Source organism: Cicer arietinum, chromosome 3, assembly GCF_000331145.2.
Source record: "Cicer arietinum cultivar CDC Frontier isolate Library 1 chromosome 3, Cicar.CDCFrontier_v2.0, whole genome shotgun sequence".
NCBI classification, from domain to species: domain Eukaryota; kingdom Viridiplantae; phylum Streptophyta; class Magnoliopsida; order Fabales; family Fabaceae; genus Cicer; species Cicer arietinum.
In genome coordinates this window covers 41,420,414-41,438,351 of record NC_021162.2, presented here as the reverse complement: position 1 = coordinate 41,438,351, position 17,938 = coordinate 41,420,414, and the positions used below count along the sequence as shown (strand labels likewise).

At 32.8% G+C, this 17,938-nt stretch overlaps 2 protein-coding genes across 2 annotated transcripts; one reads left to right on the top strand and one right to left on the bottom strand.

Annotated features, from left to right (window-relative positions):
- Window positions 1-7,876: 7,876 nt before the first annotated feature.
- LOC140919763 (secreted RxLR effector protein 161-like) lies at window positions 7,877-9,124 on the top strand. Its single transcript, XM_073366396.1, has 2 exons — window positions 7,877-8,091; window positions 8,812-9,124. Exons 1-2 carry the CDS (start codon window positions 7,877-7,879, stop codon window positions 9,122-9,124), a joined length of 528 nt encoding a protein of 175 aa, XP_073222497.1.
- Window positions 9,125-15,339: 6,215 nt separating this feature from the next.
- On the bottom strand, window positions 15,340-17,154 carry LOC140919762 (uncharacterized). The gene is made up of 5 exons (XM_073366395.1): window positions 16,845-17,154; window positions 16,363-16,578; window positions 15,977-16,052; window positions 15,700-15,883; window positions 15,340-15,591 (listed from the first exon to the last, which is right to left on the bottom strand). Exons 1-5 carry the CDS (start codon window positions 17,152-17,154, stop codon window positions 15,340-15,342), a joined length of 1,038 nt encoding a protein of 345 aa, XP_073222496.1.
- Between the last annotated feature and the right edge of the window lie 784 nt (window positions 17,155-17,938).

The following is a 17,938-nucleotide window of genomic DNA, read 5'->3' as shown; positions in this document are numbered from 1 at the left end:
TCAATAGAGGTAGGCTCAATTGATGAGAGTAAGCCAAACAAACTGGTATCTTTAAGTGATGATATGGTCCTCAAAGAATCACTTGCACTTCCAATGATTAGAGTTTCAGGATGAGATGACTGGTACTTCCATCCATATCTTTCTTCTGACTTATCTTGACAATTTCTGACTTGATCAGATTCATCCTTTGAAGATTTGTCATATTCTTCTGATTTTCTTGTATCTTCTGATTTTTCAAGTTCTTCTGGTTTATCTGCATCTACTTCCTTTGGTTCCCATAAACCAGCATATTCTTTTGAGGTCTAGAATCAAATTGACCAAGTTTATCCTTAGTGTTTAACATATAACAAGTACAACCAAATTGTTTAAAATAAGAGATGTTAGGCTTTTAACCTTTCCACAATTCATATGGTATTTTATTCAATATGGATCTAGTATATACTCTATTTTGAATATAACATGTTGTATTAGTTGCTTCAACCCAAAAGTGTTTTACAATGGTTCTAGCCATTTCTTGGAGTGATCTATTCTTTCTTTCTACAACTCCATTTTTTGGGGTGTTCTAGGAGAGGAGAAGTTGTGAGAGATTCCATGCTCTTCACGAAAACTTTCAAATAACTTGTTTTCAAATTCTCCTCCATGATAACTTCTAATTGTTACAATCTTAAAACCTTTTTTATTCATTATTTGTTTGCAAAATCTGATAAACACTTTGTGGGATTCATCCTTACTTCTTAAAAAATTTACCCATGTCCACCTAGTGCGATCATCTACTACAACAAAGCCATATTTCTTTCCACTTAGAGAGGTTGTTTTCATTGTCCCAAAGAGATCTATATGTAAGAGCTCAAGGGGTTTTATGGCAGAGATTGAGTTCATAGGGATAAAGGAGTTTTTTGTTTGTTTTTCCTTTTGACAAGCTTCACACATAATTTTAGTTTTGTAACTAAGGTTAGGTAGACCTCTAACTAATTGAAGTTAATTTAGTTTTGAAATTAATCTAAGGTTTGCATTGCCTAATTTTGTGCCAAATTAGTTTCTCTTCATTTTACTGACATAGAACACTTAACCTCTTGTTTCTCTAGACTAAACAAATTTATCTTATAAATTTTGTTTTGCCTTTTACCTGTAAAGAGTACTGATTCATCCTTCTAACTAATTGCCTTACATGATTTTTAACTGAATATAATATCATAATTATTATTACTTAACTGACTAATACTTAATAAATTATACTTAATACCTTTAACAAACAAGAAATCTTTAATATAAGGGGAAGTACCATTACCAACAATACCTTGACCAATGATTTGGCCTTTTTGTTTTCTCCAAAGGTCATTGTGCCTCCTTTGCTTAAAGTTAGTTCTTGGAACATAGACTTTTCTCCTGTCATATGTCGCGAGCATCCACTGTCCAAGTACCTTGATTGTTGTTTTAACTTGATTGTTGAGGACATATGCAACAAGGATAATTTTGTTCTTAGGCACCCAAATTTGGTTGGGTCCTGGTTTGTTAGTCTTGAAAGGTTTCTTGTCTTTTCTTGTATTTAACACGGGACAAGATAATTTGGAGTGACCTTTCTTACAACAAACAGTACATAAGATATCAGAGGGAATATGTTTAGGTTCAATTACAACTTATTCAAATCCTATACCTCTTTTACCATTTCTACTAAATACTTCTTCTTGCTTATCATGCGTATCAGAGTTACATGTGGTATTTTAAATTTATGTTGAACTATAATTACTTTTTAGAGATAGATTTTCAGCCTTAAGTTCATCAATATCAGTTTTTGTATTTGCATTTTCTGTTTTAAGTTCAGTAATATCAATTTTCAGAGTTGCATTATCTGTCTTAAGTTCAGTAATATTAGTTTTAAGAGTTACATTTTCTGTTTTAAATTCAGCACTTTGTTTCTTTAAAACATTAACTTTTTCAGTTAGATTTGTATTTTCTTTCCTAAGTGTTTTCAGTTTTAAAGACAATTTGTGATTCATATTTAAAAAAACATTTATAGCAGTAACTAAATCAGATCGAGTAAAGTTAGAAAATACCTCAATTTCTTCATCTGTTGGTTTACTTCCAGAGTTAGAATCTGTGTTGGATCCAGAGGCAGAGTTGGTAAGAACCATCATAGCCAAATCTACTAGTTCATTGTCAGAGGATTCATCGGAATCATCCCATGTAGCCATCAAACTTTTCTTCTTGGGTTTGGAATCTTTCCTATGGTGTTTCCCTTTCTCCATATTTGAACTTTCTAACTTGATATGTCCAGGTTCATTGCCACTAGTGTTCTTCCTCTCCAACATAACCAGAATCACAGTATCCACTAAGTTTGTACTTAGGAGATTTTGTCTATAATAAGGTAAGGTTGGTAGTGTATTTTAGGTATCTAAGGGTTCTCTTAACTGCAGTTAAATGTGATTCTATATGATCAGCTTGAAATCTTACACATACACATACATTAAATATAATGTCAGGTCGAAAAGCGGTAAGGTAAAATAGAGATCCTATCATTCCCCTATAGGTTTTTTTTTTTTGTCAACTTTTTCATCTGAATCATCTTTTTCAAGTGAACAAGTAGGGTGCATTGGTGTAGCCATAGGTTTGCAGTCACTCGTCTTAAACTTCCAAAGAAGCTCTTTTGTATATTTAGTTTGATGGATGTATATACCTTTTTGACTTTGCTGAATTTGTATCCCTAAGAAGAACACAAGTTCTCCCATTATACTCATTTGAAATTCAAGCCGCATCAATTTAGAAAACTCTTGACAAAGAGTGTCATTATTAGATCCAAAAATAATGTCATCAACATAAATTTGATAATAAGAATGTTATCTCCTATTGATTTTCTAAAAAATGTACTATCTACTTGTCCTCTTTCAAAGTTATTTTCAAGCAAGAAGTAACTAAGTCTATCATACCACGCTATAGTATAGGTGCCTTTTTTAGACAATGCAAAGATATCCTAAGTTTAAAAACATGATTTGGAAATTCAGAATTTTCAAAACCTGAGGGTTGTTTAACATAGACTTCTTCACCTATATAACTATTTAGAAATTCACTTTTAACATCCATTTGAAATAATGTAATATTATTATTTGCAGCAAAAAAAAGTAGGATATGAATAGCTTCTAACCTGGCCATTAGAGCAAACGTCTCAGTGTAATCAATGCCCTATTGTTGATTGTATCCTTGTGCAACAAGTGTTGCCTTGTTTATGACCATTTCACCTTTTTCATTTAGCTTGTTTCTAAAAACCCAATTGGTTCCAATAATGTTCTTCTTTGATCTAGGTACTAGATCCAGAACATCATTTCTCTTAAATTCATTTAACTTTTCTTACATTGCAAGAATTTGTCCACCATCTGCCAATACTTCATCAACAGTGGCCGGCTCAATTGACGAGGGTGAGCCAAATAAAGTGGTATCTTATAATTATGATATGATATCATCCTCAAAGGATCACTTGAACTTCCAATGAGATGAGATGTCTTGTACTTCCATCCAGATCTTCTATCTGAGTTATCTTGACTGATTCTAACTTGATCAAATTGATCCGCTAAAGATTTGTCTACATCTACTTCCTCTGGTTTCGGTAAACCTATAGTATCCTCAACTTGCTTTGATTTTTTAAGGTCAACCTATTTCTCATATAACATAGTATAAGTCAGATAATTGAAGAATGAAATTAATACCGCCAAAATATTAGTGATTCTTGTTGTGGTTTCAACTTATTTCTGAAAACCAAACTTGTATGCTACTTCTGCTGAAGTATTCAGATTAAGTGGATCTCCTTGTTCCTCTAAATTTTTGAGAACCTATATGTTAACAGTTTTAGTTTCACTCTAAAAACGCTCTTAGTTCTTCTTTTCTGGTTTTCAGATTTTGCATATTATTTGAATAGGGAGTCTGGATGAAGGGATTTGAATTCCCATTCAGGTTTGTAGTCTTGATGAATTTGATTGGAGTATTCAACGAAGTCTCTTGATTATAATTGTTCATCTGAAACTTTTTTTTCTGCTGATGTATCGGGTTCCTCTGGTAATTTTGGAACTGATGTTTCTTATTCATCATATGGTTCTGGTTTTTATAAGTATTGTGTTGACCAGTCCGTCTTCCACCAAAGTCAGTTTGCTTCTGTTTGGTAGGGCATGGAACATAAACCTTTTTGCCTTCATATATTGCAAGCATCCATTGACCAGGCACCATGATTGGTGTTTCAATTTGGTTGCTTAGAACATTTGCAACATAAATAATTTTATCCTTTGGTACCCAAATCTGGTTGGGTCCTGGTTTGTTAGATCATAAAGATTTCTTGTCTTTCCATGTGGTTAGCATAGGACAAGATATTTTAGTGTGACTTTTCTTATAGCAAATAGTACATAAATCATCAGAGGGAATAAACTTCGATTCAATTACTTTTTCTTGAAATCATATTCCTCTTTTACCATTCCTACTAACCCCATAAATCATAGATGCATATTTGCTTCTTTCCATACCATTATCAATAAAATCTTGAAATACTTCTTCATGCTTATCAGAGTTACATGTGGTATTTTCATTTGATGTTGAACTATAATTACTTTTCAGAGTTAGATTTTCAGCCTTAAAATTAACAATATTAGTTTTCAGATTTGCATTTTCTGTTTTAAGTTCAATAATATCATTTTTCAGAGTTGCATTATCTGTCTTAATTTTAGTAATATTTGTTGAGACAAAACCCCAAATTAATATTTTGATGATAATTAGACAAAAAGTTAATTAAGACTTCTAATTATGATTCTAACTGTTTTGGTATTTAACATGTGTATTTAAGTGTTAAAACAAGATAGGTACCAAACATTACAAAGAAAATCATATTAAAACCAAGAAAGGAAAGTCAGTAAAACGAAGAACGTTCTTGAAATATTTCTGGAAAACGAAGAACGTTCTCCACATTTGCCATAAACAAGAATGGTCAAATTTTTATGTAAAAGATTAGATCTAGGAAGTGCTATCAATTCCATATCTTTATGAGTAATATATAAGGATCAATTTAAGCAAGAATTATTCCAGAATTCAATGACACAACAACGTGTTTCATAAAAAGCATAAAGCAAAATCATTCTCCAGGTCAAGCAAATGCAAGTACAAATGAGAGGCTGTAAAGAACATTGTTAATGCACCTTCAAGTAGACCTGCACACGTGACTTAAATCTTGTAATCATTTCAGACAACTGACAAGATCACAAATACAAGTCAGCTCATCTCAAACTAATTCGAAGAACGTTATTGGTTCTCAAGAACATTCCTGGTTTCAGCAAGAACAATCATGCTTTATTGCTGATCTTATTCATTCACTTACTCATGACAGATGGCCTACTACCAATGGTTAAATGAGCTGTCAAAAACTATCTTGATGCCTATAAATAAAGCTTCATGGTGAAGAACAAATCCGAACTCAAAGTGCCAAGCTAAACATCACTCATTCAAATCATACTCGAGCTTCTCAAATAATTTTAAGTTGCAGTTCCATTTCTTAGTGTGATATTAGAATCAGTAATTACTAAGTTCTAATATATAGAATCTATTTCTCAAACAAGAGTTGAGCAATACTCAGATTTTAACATTCTCAAAATCATTACTTTGTAACTCAAGGCTATATTGTTAAACATGGCTTGAGCAGTAGAAATCCTTTTGTGATTTAAAAGGTAGTTTGTAAAATCCTTTCTGAAATAGTGTAAGGTAATCTATGGAAATCCTAAAAAGTTTGAAACTAAAAGTTCAAAAAGTCAAGAATGATCTTCTTAAAATTGAAGTTGAAATTCTTAAACATGACTTGTCAAATTTTAATAAAGCTATTGAAATCTTTCAAAGAATCATGTCAAGTTGGAATATTTGATAAAGCTCATATTGGTTTTGATAAAACTCAAAAAACTAAAATGTATGAAAAAAAATTTGTTCCTCAAAGGAAAGAAGAAAAATGCAAAATTAAATGTTCATATTGCAACAAAATTGGACATTTGGAATTTGCATATTATTATTTTTTAAAAAAAATGAAAAAATCAACAAAAAGATCTTCAAAAAAGAAAAACATTTTGGAACAAAAGCAAAATTTTCTCACAAACTGGAAAAAGGAGAACGTTCTCCAGTAAATGTAACAAAAGAAGAACGTTCTGGAGCTTTACCAAAACCAGTTGCAACTCAACTAACTAAACCTTTTTCAAAACAAACTACTAGATATTCCTCCTGGTCCAAGAATGGCCACTCTAAGATAACATGTAACATTAAAAAGGAATCGGATTTTAAAACTAACACTCAAGGACCTAAAACTAAGTGGGTACCTAAAGTTAATGGAACAACTCATGCAGGATGGTTTTCAAGATATCAAGAAAATGCAATGGTTCTTGGACAGTGGTTGTTCTAGACATATGATGGGTGATAAGAATTGCTTCATGTCATTCATCAAAAAGGGTGGAGGATTTGTAACATTTGGCAACAATGATCAAGCAAAATCAAAGGCAAAGGAGCTTTAGGTAAAATAAATTATGCCAAAATCAATGATGTTCAACATGTGGAAGGTTAGAAACATAACCTTTTTAGCATTAGTCAACTCTGTGATAATGGTTTTGAATTTATTTTCAAACCAAACATATGTGAAGTGAGAATGGCAAATTCTGGTGAAATTATATTTTCTGCATCCAGAAAGAAAAACCTTTATATTTTATACATTGAAGAACTACCAATTTGAATCCTGCCTCATGTGCATAAATAAAGACAAATGGATATTGCATAATATAATTGAATATGTAAATATGAAAACAATTTCAAATTTATCAAAATTTGATCTTGTTAGAGGACTTCCTAAAATTAACTTTGAAAAAGATAAAATATGTGAAGCTTATGCAAAGGGAAAAAAAATTAAGAGTAGCTTTCAATCAAAAGAATTTATATCAACCAAAAAACCTCTTGAACTTCTTCACATTGATCTTTTTGGTCCCATCAAAATTACTAGTCTAGGAGGTATGAAATATGGATTCTTTATCATTGATGATTTTTCTAGATACACATGGGTACTATTTTTAAAACAAAAGGATAATGCATTTGATGCTTTCAAAAACTTTTTTAAAAAGGTTCAAAATGAAAAGGAATCCAATATAATCATTGTGAAAATTGATCATGGAGGTAATTCACTAATGTATCTTTCAAAACATTTTTTGATGAACTTGGTACCTCTCATAATCTATCTTGTGCAAGAACTCCTCAACAAATGAAGTTGTTGAAAGGAAAAATAGAACTTTGCAAGAGATGGCAAGAACGATCTTGGAAGAATCGAATGTTGAAAAGTTTTTCTAGGCTGAAGCTATAAACACTTCTTGCTATATTTTGAATCGTGTTTCAATTAGAAAAATCATAAACAAAACACCCTATGAGATCTGGAAAAATAGGAAACCAAACATTTCATATTTTCACATCTTTGGTTGTTATTGCTACATCTTAAAAAACAAAGATAACTTGTGAAATTGTATCTTAAACAACTAAGATAACTTGGGAAATTATGTCAGCCAGAGCTATATTTTTAGGATATTCAACAAAATCTAAGGGATATTGTATCTTTAATTTAAAAACCAAAATGATTGAAATAAGTATGCACATATTATTTGATGAGTTTGATGATCTCGATTTAAAAAAGAAAGACGATGAGGAGGAAGAAAAATCTTGGCAAACACATCAGATTGTTCCCGAAGAAAACGAGATTGATAAACAATCTCTGTTTCAAACTCATCCTAGAAGTTGGAAACTAATAGGTGATCATCCTCATAACCAAATCATTGGAGATACAGCTGATGGCATTAGAACAAGAATATCATTTAAAAATGATGAAAACGGAAACATGGCAATAATATCCCAAATGCAATCCAAATCCATCAAAGAGGCTATGATTGATCAATCTTTGATTGATGCAATGAAAGAAGAACTTCTTCAATTTGAGAAAAATGAAGTTTGGACCCTTGTTCCAGATCCACTAGATCAAACAATTATTGGAACAAGATGGGTTTTCAGAAATAAGCTAGATGAAGAAGTAAAGATTGTAAGAAACAAAGCAAGGTTAGTTGCTCAAGGTTATAATCAACAAGAGGGAATAGACTATGATGAAACTTTTTCTCCAGTTGCAAGGTTAGAAGCCACACGAATTCTTCTTGCATATGTATCTTATAAACATATCAAACTTTTTCAAATGGATGTTAAAAGTGCATTCTTAAATGGTTTTTTAAATGAACAAGTTCATGTTCGTCAACCTCCCAGTTTTGAAGATCAAAAGAAACCAAATCATGTTTTTAAACTAACCAAATCCTTGTATGGTTTAAAGCAAGCTTCTAGAGCTCGGTATGAAAGATTAAGTTCATTTTTTTATCAAAAATGGATTTTCCTGTAGAAATATTGACACAACACTTTTTAAGAAAATACATAAAAATGATCTTCTCATTGTTCAAGTGTATGTTGATGATATAATTTTTGTATCAACGAATGAAAAAATGTGTGAGGATTTTTCAAAACTCATGCAAAGTGAATTTGAAATGAGTATGATGGGAGAATTGAGACATTTTCTTGGTTTACAAATAAAGCAACATAAAAATGGAATTTTCATTTGTCAAGAAAAATATATCAAAGATCTTTTAACTAAATACAAAATGAGTGAAGCCAAGATTATGACCACTCTCCCATGCATCCATCATCCTCATTAGATAAAGATGAAAATGGACAATAACTTTCTGAAAAAGAACATAGGAGTATGATTGGCTCATTACATTATTTAATTGCAAGTAGACTTAACATTATTTTCGAAGTAGGATCATGTGCTAGGTTTCAATTTTCACCAAAAGAATCTCACCTAACTACTGTGAAAAGAATTTTTCGTTATCTTGTTGGTACTACTGATCTTGGCCTTTGGTATAGCAAAAGTTCTCATTTTGATTTTGTAGCCGATTATGTTGGTGATAAGATCGAAAGAAAAAACACTAGTGGTGAATGTCAGTTCTTAGAAGAAACATTGATAAGCTGGTCATGTAGAAAGAAAAACATGATTGTCATATCCACCACTGAAGCTGAATACATTTCAGCAGCAAATTGTTGCTCCTAAGTCTTATGGATCAAAAATCAACTTGAAGATTTTTCAGTAAGATATTCTGACGTTCCAATATATTGTGATAATACTAGTGCGACTAATTTATCTAAGAATCCTATTCAGCATTCAAGTTCCAAACATATTGAAATAAAACATCATTTAACTAGGGATCATGTGAACAAAAAAGATATTGAATTAATCTTTATTCATACAAAGAATCAATTAGCTGACATTTTTATAAAACCTCTTGTTGAAGAAAGCTTCAATTCCATCAAAGAACGATTAAAAATCATCAAAAATCCTGCTCAAGATCGTTAAAGTTGAAACCAGAACATTCTGGTCATAACAGAGAACGTTCTCCCTTTTTGAGCTTGTTTGCTCAAGATCGATCTTCGCTTTTCATCATGAGAAACCTTCAAAATCAGTTTTTAAACTGAAACGTCTGCTACTTTTCAAAAGATAACGGTTACCCATGCCCCAACTGTCATATCTTTTTACTTTCCTCCTTCCCAACACTCAATTGACCAATCCATCCAATCACACACGTGACACTCTCTCCACTTTTAAACAAACTGCAAAAACACACAAGAACATTCATCCTTTTCCACTAACCAACAACTTCAACCTTTTTTCTGAAAATATTCATCTTTTTGTCCCCTTCATCAGTAACCCTCATTTTTCTTAAATGGCTCGCACCAAAACATCAGCATGCAAAACCCCTAGCTCACCAATACCATCATCATCTCTTTCACCATCTCCAGATCGTTCACCGTCACCTCCACCAAGACCAACACCCCCACATTCATCTTCAGAGAAAACATTCTCTGATTACATGTCATCGTCATCGGAGTCTAGTTCCCCTCTGATCACACTAGACCCTCTCGCAACCATTCTTCCTCCATTGTATCAATGCCATCTTCCTTCAATCAGTCAAGCCCCACCCCATCTTCGAAAAACCCTCAACCCTAGTTCCAGCACTTTATCTTCCAAACGAAGATCAATGTGTGTTCTGGCAGGTATTGGTATTTCAAAAACAAAAAATATAGACACCACAATCTATACCATTTTTTATGATGATTCTGAACCCTCACCACCACCATAAAATCCTAAATCACAAATTGTTTCTACATCCCAATCTTCCAAACCAAAATTCGCCGAAATTTCAAAATCCAAAAAATCTCAGCCCCCAACAACTTCAAAATCCTCCAAATCACCTTCAAAAGTGCTTTAATCCAAAATCACCTCCTCTAAAACTTAACCGACGATTCCAAAATCCCCCTCATCTTTAACACTCTCTCAGTTTTTATCCTCTAAAAAATTAAAAAATCCTAAAAAATTTACAAAGAAAAGTTCAACTCAAGAACGTTCTTCGTCCAAACTCCCAACTCAAGAATGTTCTCCACTCAAAACTCAAGAAAGTTCTCCATTCAAAACTCAAGAACGTTCTCTAGTCAAAAATCATAATCCAAAACCAACAAAAACCTCCAAAACAACAACCATAAAACCCTTCACCAAACCTTCTTCTTGCAAAATCCTTATTCCACCTTTGATTTCTTCAAAATTTAAAACACTGTATGCTGAAAAATTGTCTCAACGACTTATTGCCATTGGTCGGGATTTTAGTTTTGAAAACCTACAAGTTGATGGAATCTCCATTCAACATCATACTGATGCAGTAGGATGGACTGATTTCCTTAATAAATTTGACTATTATTACCTTGAGGTCATTCAAGTATTTTCTTGCAAAGCTGAAGCATTTGCAGATAAATCCCTCATTGTCTCAACATTAAAAGGTATTGAGATACCCTTAATTATGGCTGAAATTCTTTATACTACCATATGAAGGCCCAACAGTTTTTGGAAAATATTGGTACACAGCCTTGAACACCACCAAAGAAGAAGTGTTTCAAGTCAACACTCCATAGTATAAAGAATTTTGGCAGCCAACAGTATAAGTCAACACTCCATCCTATCTCATTGTGGCAGCCACGAATTTATCTCTGATAATGATGAACTAGTCATTTATCATCTTCTTCATTGCAAGAAGTTAAATCTGCCTTACCTAATAATCCAACATATGATTCATCTAGCTCACAAGGATTATAAGAGAAATATTGTTCCATATGGTATGGTTTTCTCCAAAAAATTTAGGCATTTTCATATTCCCTTGTTGACTGAAATTTCAATCATTAAGATCTCCAAATTCTCATCCAAAAACATCTCCCATGTGAAACAAATCCGCACCATCCCATCCTCACCAAAGTATCGATGAAATATTATTATTTGGTTCAAATGATTAGCACATATTGAGGGGGAGTTTGTTACTAAAAAGCTCTCTGAATTATTATTAAAATCAAAATTAACATGTGTATTTAAGTGTGTCAAAACAAGATAGGTATCAATCATTACAAAGAAAATCATATTAAAATCAAGAAAGCAAAATCAGTAAAACGAAGAACGTTCTTGACAGATTTCTGGAAAACGAAGAACGTTCTCCACATCTGCCATAAACAAGAATGATCATATTTTTATGTAAAAGATTAGATCCAGGAAGTGTTATCCATTCTATATATTCATCAGTAATATATAAGGATCAATCTAAGCAAGAATTATTCCATAATTCAAAGACTCAACAACTTGCTTCATAAAAAGCATAAAGCAAGATGATTCTCCAAGTCAAGCAAATGCAAGTACAAATGACAGGATGTAAAGAACACTGTTGTTGTACCTTCAAATAGACTTGCACTCGTGACATAAAGCTTGTAATCATTTCAGACAACTGACAAGATCACAAATACAAGCCAGCTCATCTCAAACCAATTCTAAGAACGTTCTTAGTTCTCAAGAACAATCATGGTTTCAGCAAGAACCATCCTGCTTTATGGCTAATCTTAACCATTCACTTACTCAAGAAAGTTGGCCTACTACCAACTGTTAAATGAGATGTCATAAGCTCTCTGGAAGCCTATAAATAAAGCTTCATGATGAAGAACAAATTAGAACTCAAAGTGCCAAGCAGAATATCACTCATTCAAATCATACTTGAGCTTTTCAAATCATTCTAAGTTGGAGTTTCATTTCTTAGTGTGATATTAGAATCAGTTATTACTGAGTTCTAATATATAGAATCTATTTCTCAAACAAGAGTTGAGCAATACCTAGATTCTAACATTCTCAAAATCATTACTTTGTAACTCAAGGCTATATTATTAAACATAGCTTCAGAAGTAGAAATGCTTTTATGATTTAAACAGTAACTTGTAAAATCCTTTCTGATATAGTGTAAGGTAACTTGTGGAAATCCTTTCTAGGTAGAAAGGTAGAACCTTGTAATAGATCAAGATTGATATGTGGAAACAGTGTGGAAACCAAGAAAGTTTTTGCTTTGAAGCACTTAGTGGAAAATCTCACATTTGTGAGGACTCGACGTAACCTGTGTTGGGTGAACCACGATATATGCTTGTGTGCTCTCTCTATCCCTATCTCTATTTATTATTTGTCTTACATTCAGTTTTTATATTGATAAATTGATATTGTTGTTTTTCCACTAACCAAGAACGTTCTTCGTTTATAACCAAGATCAATCTTGAGTAAAAAGTTTCAATTTTATAGGAATTTTAAAAAAAAAGGCAATTATAATTCAAACCCTCATTCCTTATAATTGACATTGTTACTTCAATATCAGTTTTCAGATTTGCATTCCCTATTTTAAGTTTAGTTTTCAGATTTGTATTTTATGTTTTAAATTCAGTATTTGATTCTTTAAAACATTAACTTTTTCAATTTGATTTGTATATTCTTTCCTAAGTGTTTTCAATTTTAAAGACAATTTGTGATTAATATTTAAAAAATCCTTTATAGCAGTAATTAAATTAGATCGAGTAAATTCAGAAAATACCTGGATTTCTTCATCTGTTTATTCACTAGATCGAGACATGTTGAATTATGTTTGATGAAGTTGACAACTTTTTCCTAATTTGATGAAGGTTGGTTGGTTTTTATGAATTACTCAGATAAGAAGCAATCGGATTCAGAAGCAGTAAATAATGAAAGCATAATTAATTTGACACATATATTTATCCTGGTTCACCACTTACATGGCTACATCCAGTCCCTTGATTCAGAAGACTTTAATCCACTCATCTAAATACCTTGAATTACAAAGCACCCGACCCTCCAAGTCAGTATTCCCATATAGCTTGATAACCCCAAACTTTTGAGGAACTAACCACCTTGACCCTACAAGCCAAATCTTCTCCTAACAACCTGACAAACCCATAATGAAGAAGGAACTAAACCATTATCGGGTTGGATACAAAAGATTGGAACTTGAGTAGTTGCTTCTAACAAAGCTGATAATAATAATAACTCTGATACTCTAAGAAAAGAACACCTAGAAAATATTTCTAACCTAAACAAGTGTTTCTCTCTCTGAACTCTAAGATGAATTGAGAAATTTGAGCTTGAGTTCTCTACTCTTTTATGTTTTTCAATTCTTTTCTTTTTCACCCTTAAGTGTCTATGTAGATTGAAAAGTTGGGATTCAATTTAGTCCTTGTTTAATTTTGAATTGTATCTTGTTCAGATTGAGTTTGTAAATTCTTCAGATTGATTATGTTCCTATAATGTGTAGATTGAGTTTGTAAATTTTTTATATTGATTCTGTTTCTATTTTGTGTAGATTAAATTTGTAAATTCTTCAAATAAAATTTTCTTCAAATCTGCATCAAATGCTGATCAAATATTCTTCAAATCTTGACCATATATTCTTTTCAACTTGGTCAAAGATTTTCTTCAATTATAAATATGAATCAAATCTTATTTTAGATTTTCTTCAATTATAAATTTGAATTAATTCTTTATTTTAGATTTTCTTCAATTATAAATTTGAACCAAATCTTATTTTGGATTTTCTTAAATTATAAATTTGAATTAAATCTTTATTTTAGATTTTCTTCAATTATAAATTTGAATCAAATCTTATTTTAGATTTTCTTCGAAAACGTAAATCTTCTTTCATACTTTTTGAAGTCAAATATATTGTTTAAGAAGAAGAAGAAGAAGGAGGAGGAGGAGGACAAATAAGTGCTTGGGAAAAAAAATGCTACCTAATGGAGAAGATGGATTATTTTGTGAAAGAACTTGTGGACCTATCAAAAGTGGGATTTGTACTTGGGAAATTATCGAGTAATCGGAGATCAAAAAGGCCAACCAAAATTTTGTGAACAATGCGGAGTAGAATTTGTTGATTCTCGGATACGTAGATATCAAATGGGGTATATAAAACTAGCATGTCCAGTAACTCATGTATGGTATTTGAAATGTCTTCCTAGTTATATCGCGAGCCTTTTGGATAAACCTCTTAAAGAATTAGAAGGTCTACTGACCTTGAGTTTCAAAATAAGCGTGGGTACTTTGCACGAATGACTTCTTCAAGATCCCAAGTAGTTTCTTCACGGTAGGACCACGCCAAAGAACTTTTATTGAAACGATATTTTTTTAGCGTAATCGTCTTAATTGACGATCTAATATAGCTACTGGATTCTCAACGTATGATAGACTTTCATTTAACTGAACATCTTCATGATTAACCACATGAGAAGATTCTTGAAGATACTTGCGAAGCATCGAAATATGAAAGACCGGATGAACTCCCGAGAGATCCAGTGGAAGTGCCAAGCGATACGCTACCGATCCAACCCTTTCTAAAATTTCAAATGGTCCAATGAACCTTGGACTTAGTTTTCCCTTTTTACAAAAACGCAAAACTCCTTTCACTAGTGAAACACGTAGGAATACATGTTCTCCCACTGAAAACTCTAAGGGACAAAGTCTCTTATGATAATAAGATTTTTGTCTACTTTGAGTTGTCACTAAGCGATCTCGAATCAATTTAACCTTTTCAATGGCATCTTGAAACAACTTTGGACTGACTAGTTTAGCTTTTCCAACTTCAAACCATCCTATCAGAGACCTACATCGTCTTCCGTACAAAGCCTCAAACGGAGTCATCTGAATATTGGATTGATAACTATTATTGTATGCAAATTTCATCAAGGACAAATGTTGATCCCAACTATCTCCAAGATCCAAAACACAAGCACGAAGCATATCCTCTAAGATTTGTATAGTCCTTTCGTACTAACCATCTATTTGAGGATGAAAAGTCGTGCTAAGCTTCAAACGAGTTCCTAATGATGTTTGGAACGACTTCCAAAATGAGCAGTAAATTAGGCCCCATGGTCAAAAATAATAGACATCGGTACACCATGCAAAGAGATAATTTCATCTAAATAAAGTTTAGCATATTGAGATGCAGTATAAGAAGTCTTCAAAGGCAATAAGTGTACATATTTCGTCAATCGACCTATAATCACCCACACCGAGTTATAACCCTTTTGGGTTCTTGGTAATTCTGTTGAAGTAATCCATAGCGATGTCTTCCCACTTCCATTCAGGTATTTCAACTGGTTGAAGTAATCCTGCAGGTTTTTGATGTTCAGTCTTTACTTGTTGACACACTAACAACTTATAGAAAAAGTCTGCCAAGTCTTGATACTTGGGTGAATAGTATAATAAGAATGATGAGCCTCATCTAAAATTTTCCTCCTTAAGCCACCAATATTTGGAACACATAATCGAGACCTCAACCTCATAACACCATCAAAATCAACTGAAAAGTCTAAAATTTTACCATTCTGAACATTATTTACCATATTCACCAACTGTGAGTCTTGACTTTGAGCTTCCTTGATATCATCAACTATGACTGGACTAATTTGTACATGGGCTAAAAATAACCTCAAATGATCAAGTTCAAATTGAATTCCACTTTAAACAATTTCTTGAAATTCTTTAACAATTGACCTCTTTACTTCTGCTATATGAGCGAGACTACCCATGGAATTCCTACGCAAAGCATCTGCAACAACATTTGCCTTTCCTGGGTGGTATAAAATAGTGCAATCATAATCTTTCAAGAGTTCCACCCATCTTCTTTGTCATAAATTTAAATCTCGTTGTAGAAAGATATACTTAAGACTTTTATGGTCGGTATAAATCTCGTAAATTTCACCATATAGATAGTGTCTCCAAATATTAAGGGTGAAAATCACTTCAGACATTTCTAAATCATGTGTGGGATAGTTCACCTCATGCCTCTTGAGTTGTCTAGATGCATAGGCAATAACCTTACCTTATTCCATAAGTACACAACCGAGACCAACTCTAAGCATCACAATAAACTAAATAACCTTCACCACCTAGGGGTAATGTCAAAATAGGTGTTGGCATCAAGTACTCCTTCAACCTAGTTAACGAATATGCAATTTTAGAAAAATCCTTCACAAAACGTCGATAATATCCAAGAAAACTTTGAATCTCCTTTAATGTGGTAGGTATGGGCCAATTATGCACTGTTTCCACCTTACTTGGATCAACACTTATTCCATTCTTAGACACAACATGACCTAAAAATGCCACACTATCCAGCCAAAACTGACATTTAGAGAATTTGGCATATAATTGTTTATCTCTTAAGGTTTGCAAAACCAACCTCAATTGTCGCTCGTGTTCTTATTTACTCTTAGAATAAACAAGGATATTATTAGTGAACACAATCACAAATTGATCCAAGAATGGTTTAAAAATGCAATTCATCAAATCCATAAAATTTGTTGGGGCAATAGTAAGCCCAAATGACATAACCAGAAATTATAATGTCCATAACGCATACGGAAAGTTGTCTTCGTTATATCATCCCTCTTAATCTTTAACTGGTGATACCCCGACTGCAAATCAATCTTAGAAAAACATTGAGCTCCTTGAAGTTGGTCAAACAACTCATCAATGTGTGGCAAAGGGTATTTATTCTTTACAGTTACTTTATTCAATTGCCTATAGTCTACACACAACCGCATAGATCCATCTTTCTTGTTTACAAATAATATTGGTGCCCCCCAAGGATAAGAACTTGGGCGAATAAAACACTTATCAAGAAGATCTTGAAGTTGCTCCCTTAACTCCTTAAGTTTTGGTGAGGCCATATGATAAGGAGGTATATATATATATAATGAGTGTTAGGAACTAAATCTACGGAGAACTCAATCTCCTATAAGGTGGCAACCCATGAAGTTCTTCAGGAAAAGCATCTAGAAATTCACATGTTATTAGAATTTTTTGCAATTTCTCCTCAACCACTTGTGTATCCCTTACAAAGGCTAAGTACGCTTTACAACCTCTTCTCATTAACTTGGTAGTTCTCAAGGCTGAGATTTGGTTATGTGGGCAACACCTTGCCCTAAATAGTTATATCATAAGAACGATACACCAACTTAGCAAGCAAATTTCTTCCAGCAGGTGTAGCTACAACTAAGCCTCTTCTAAAGAAGATGAACATTTACCAAGTCGAGTAGCAAACCACGAGGATACAAAAGAATGATTAGCTCTAGGATCAAACAAAACATTAGCATCTCTCAAAAAAATAGAAAGTATACATGTAACTATTGCATTCGATGTCTAAGCATCCTAACGAGTCAAAGCAAACACTCGAGTCAGACCTCTTCCTTTTGGTATCTAACCTCTACCACCAAATCCTCTACCTCCCTGTTGAGATATTCCTGAACCTTTGACAAAAGAATTTCCACTTTGTCGCACATATGCATAATGAGTCTGAAAAGATGCCAAAGATGTTGGTGTTGATGCATAACTAGAGGATGGATGTGTCGTGTCTACAGGACAATCCCTCCTGATGTGACCTACTAGGCCACATTTATAGCACACCTTACCATTACCATCCTTGGAACAATTTCCAAAGTGATACCTACCACA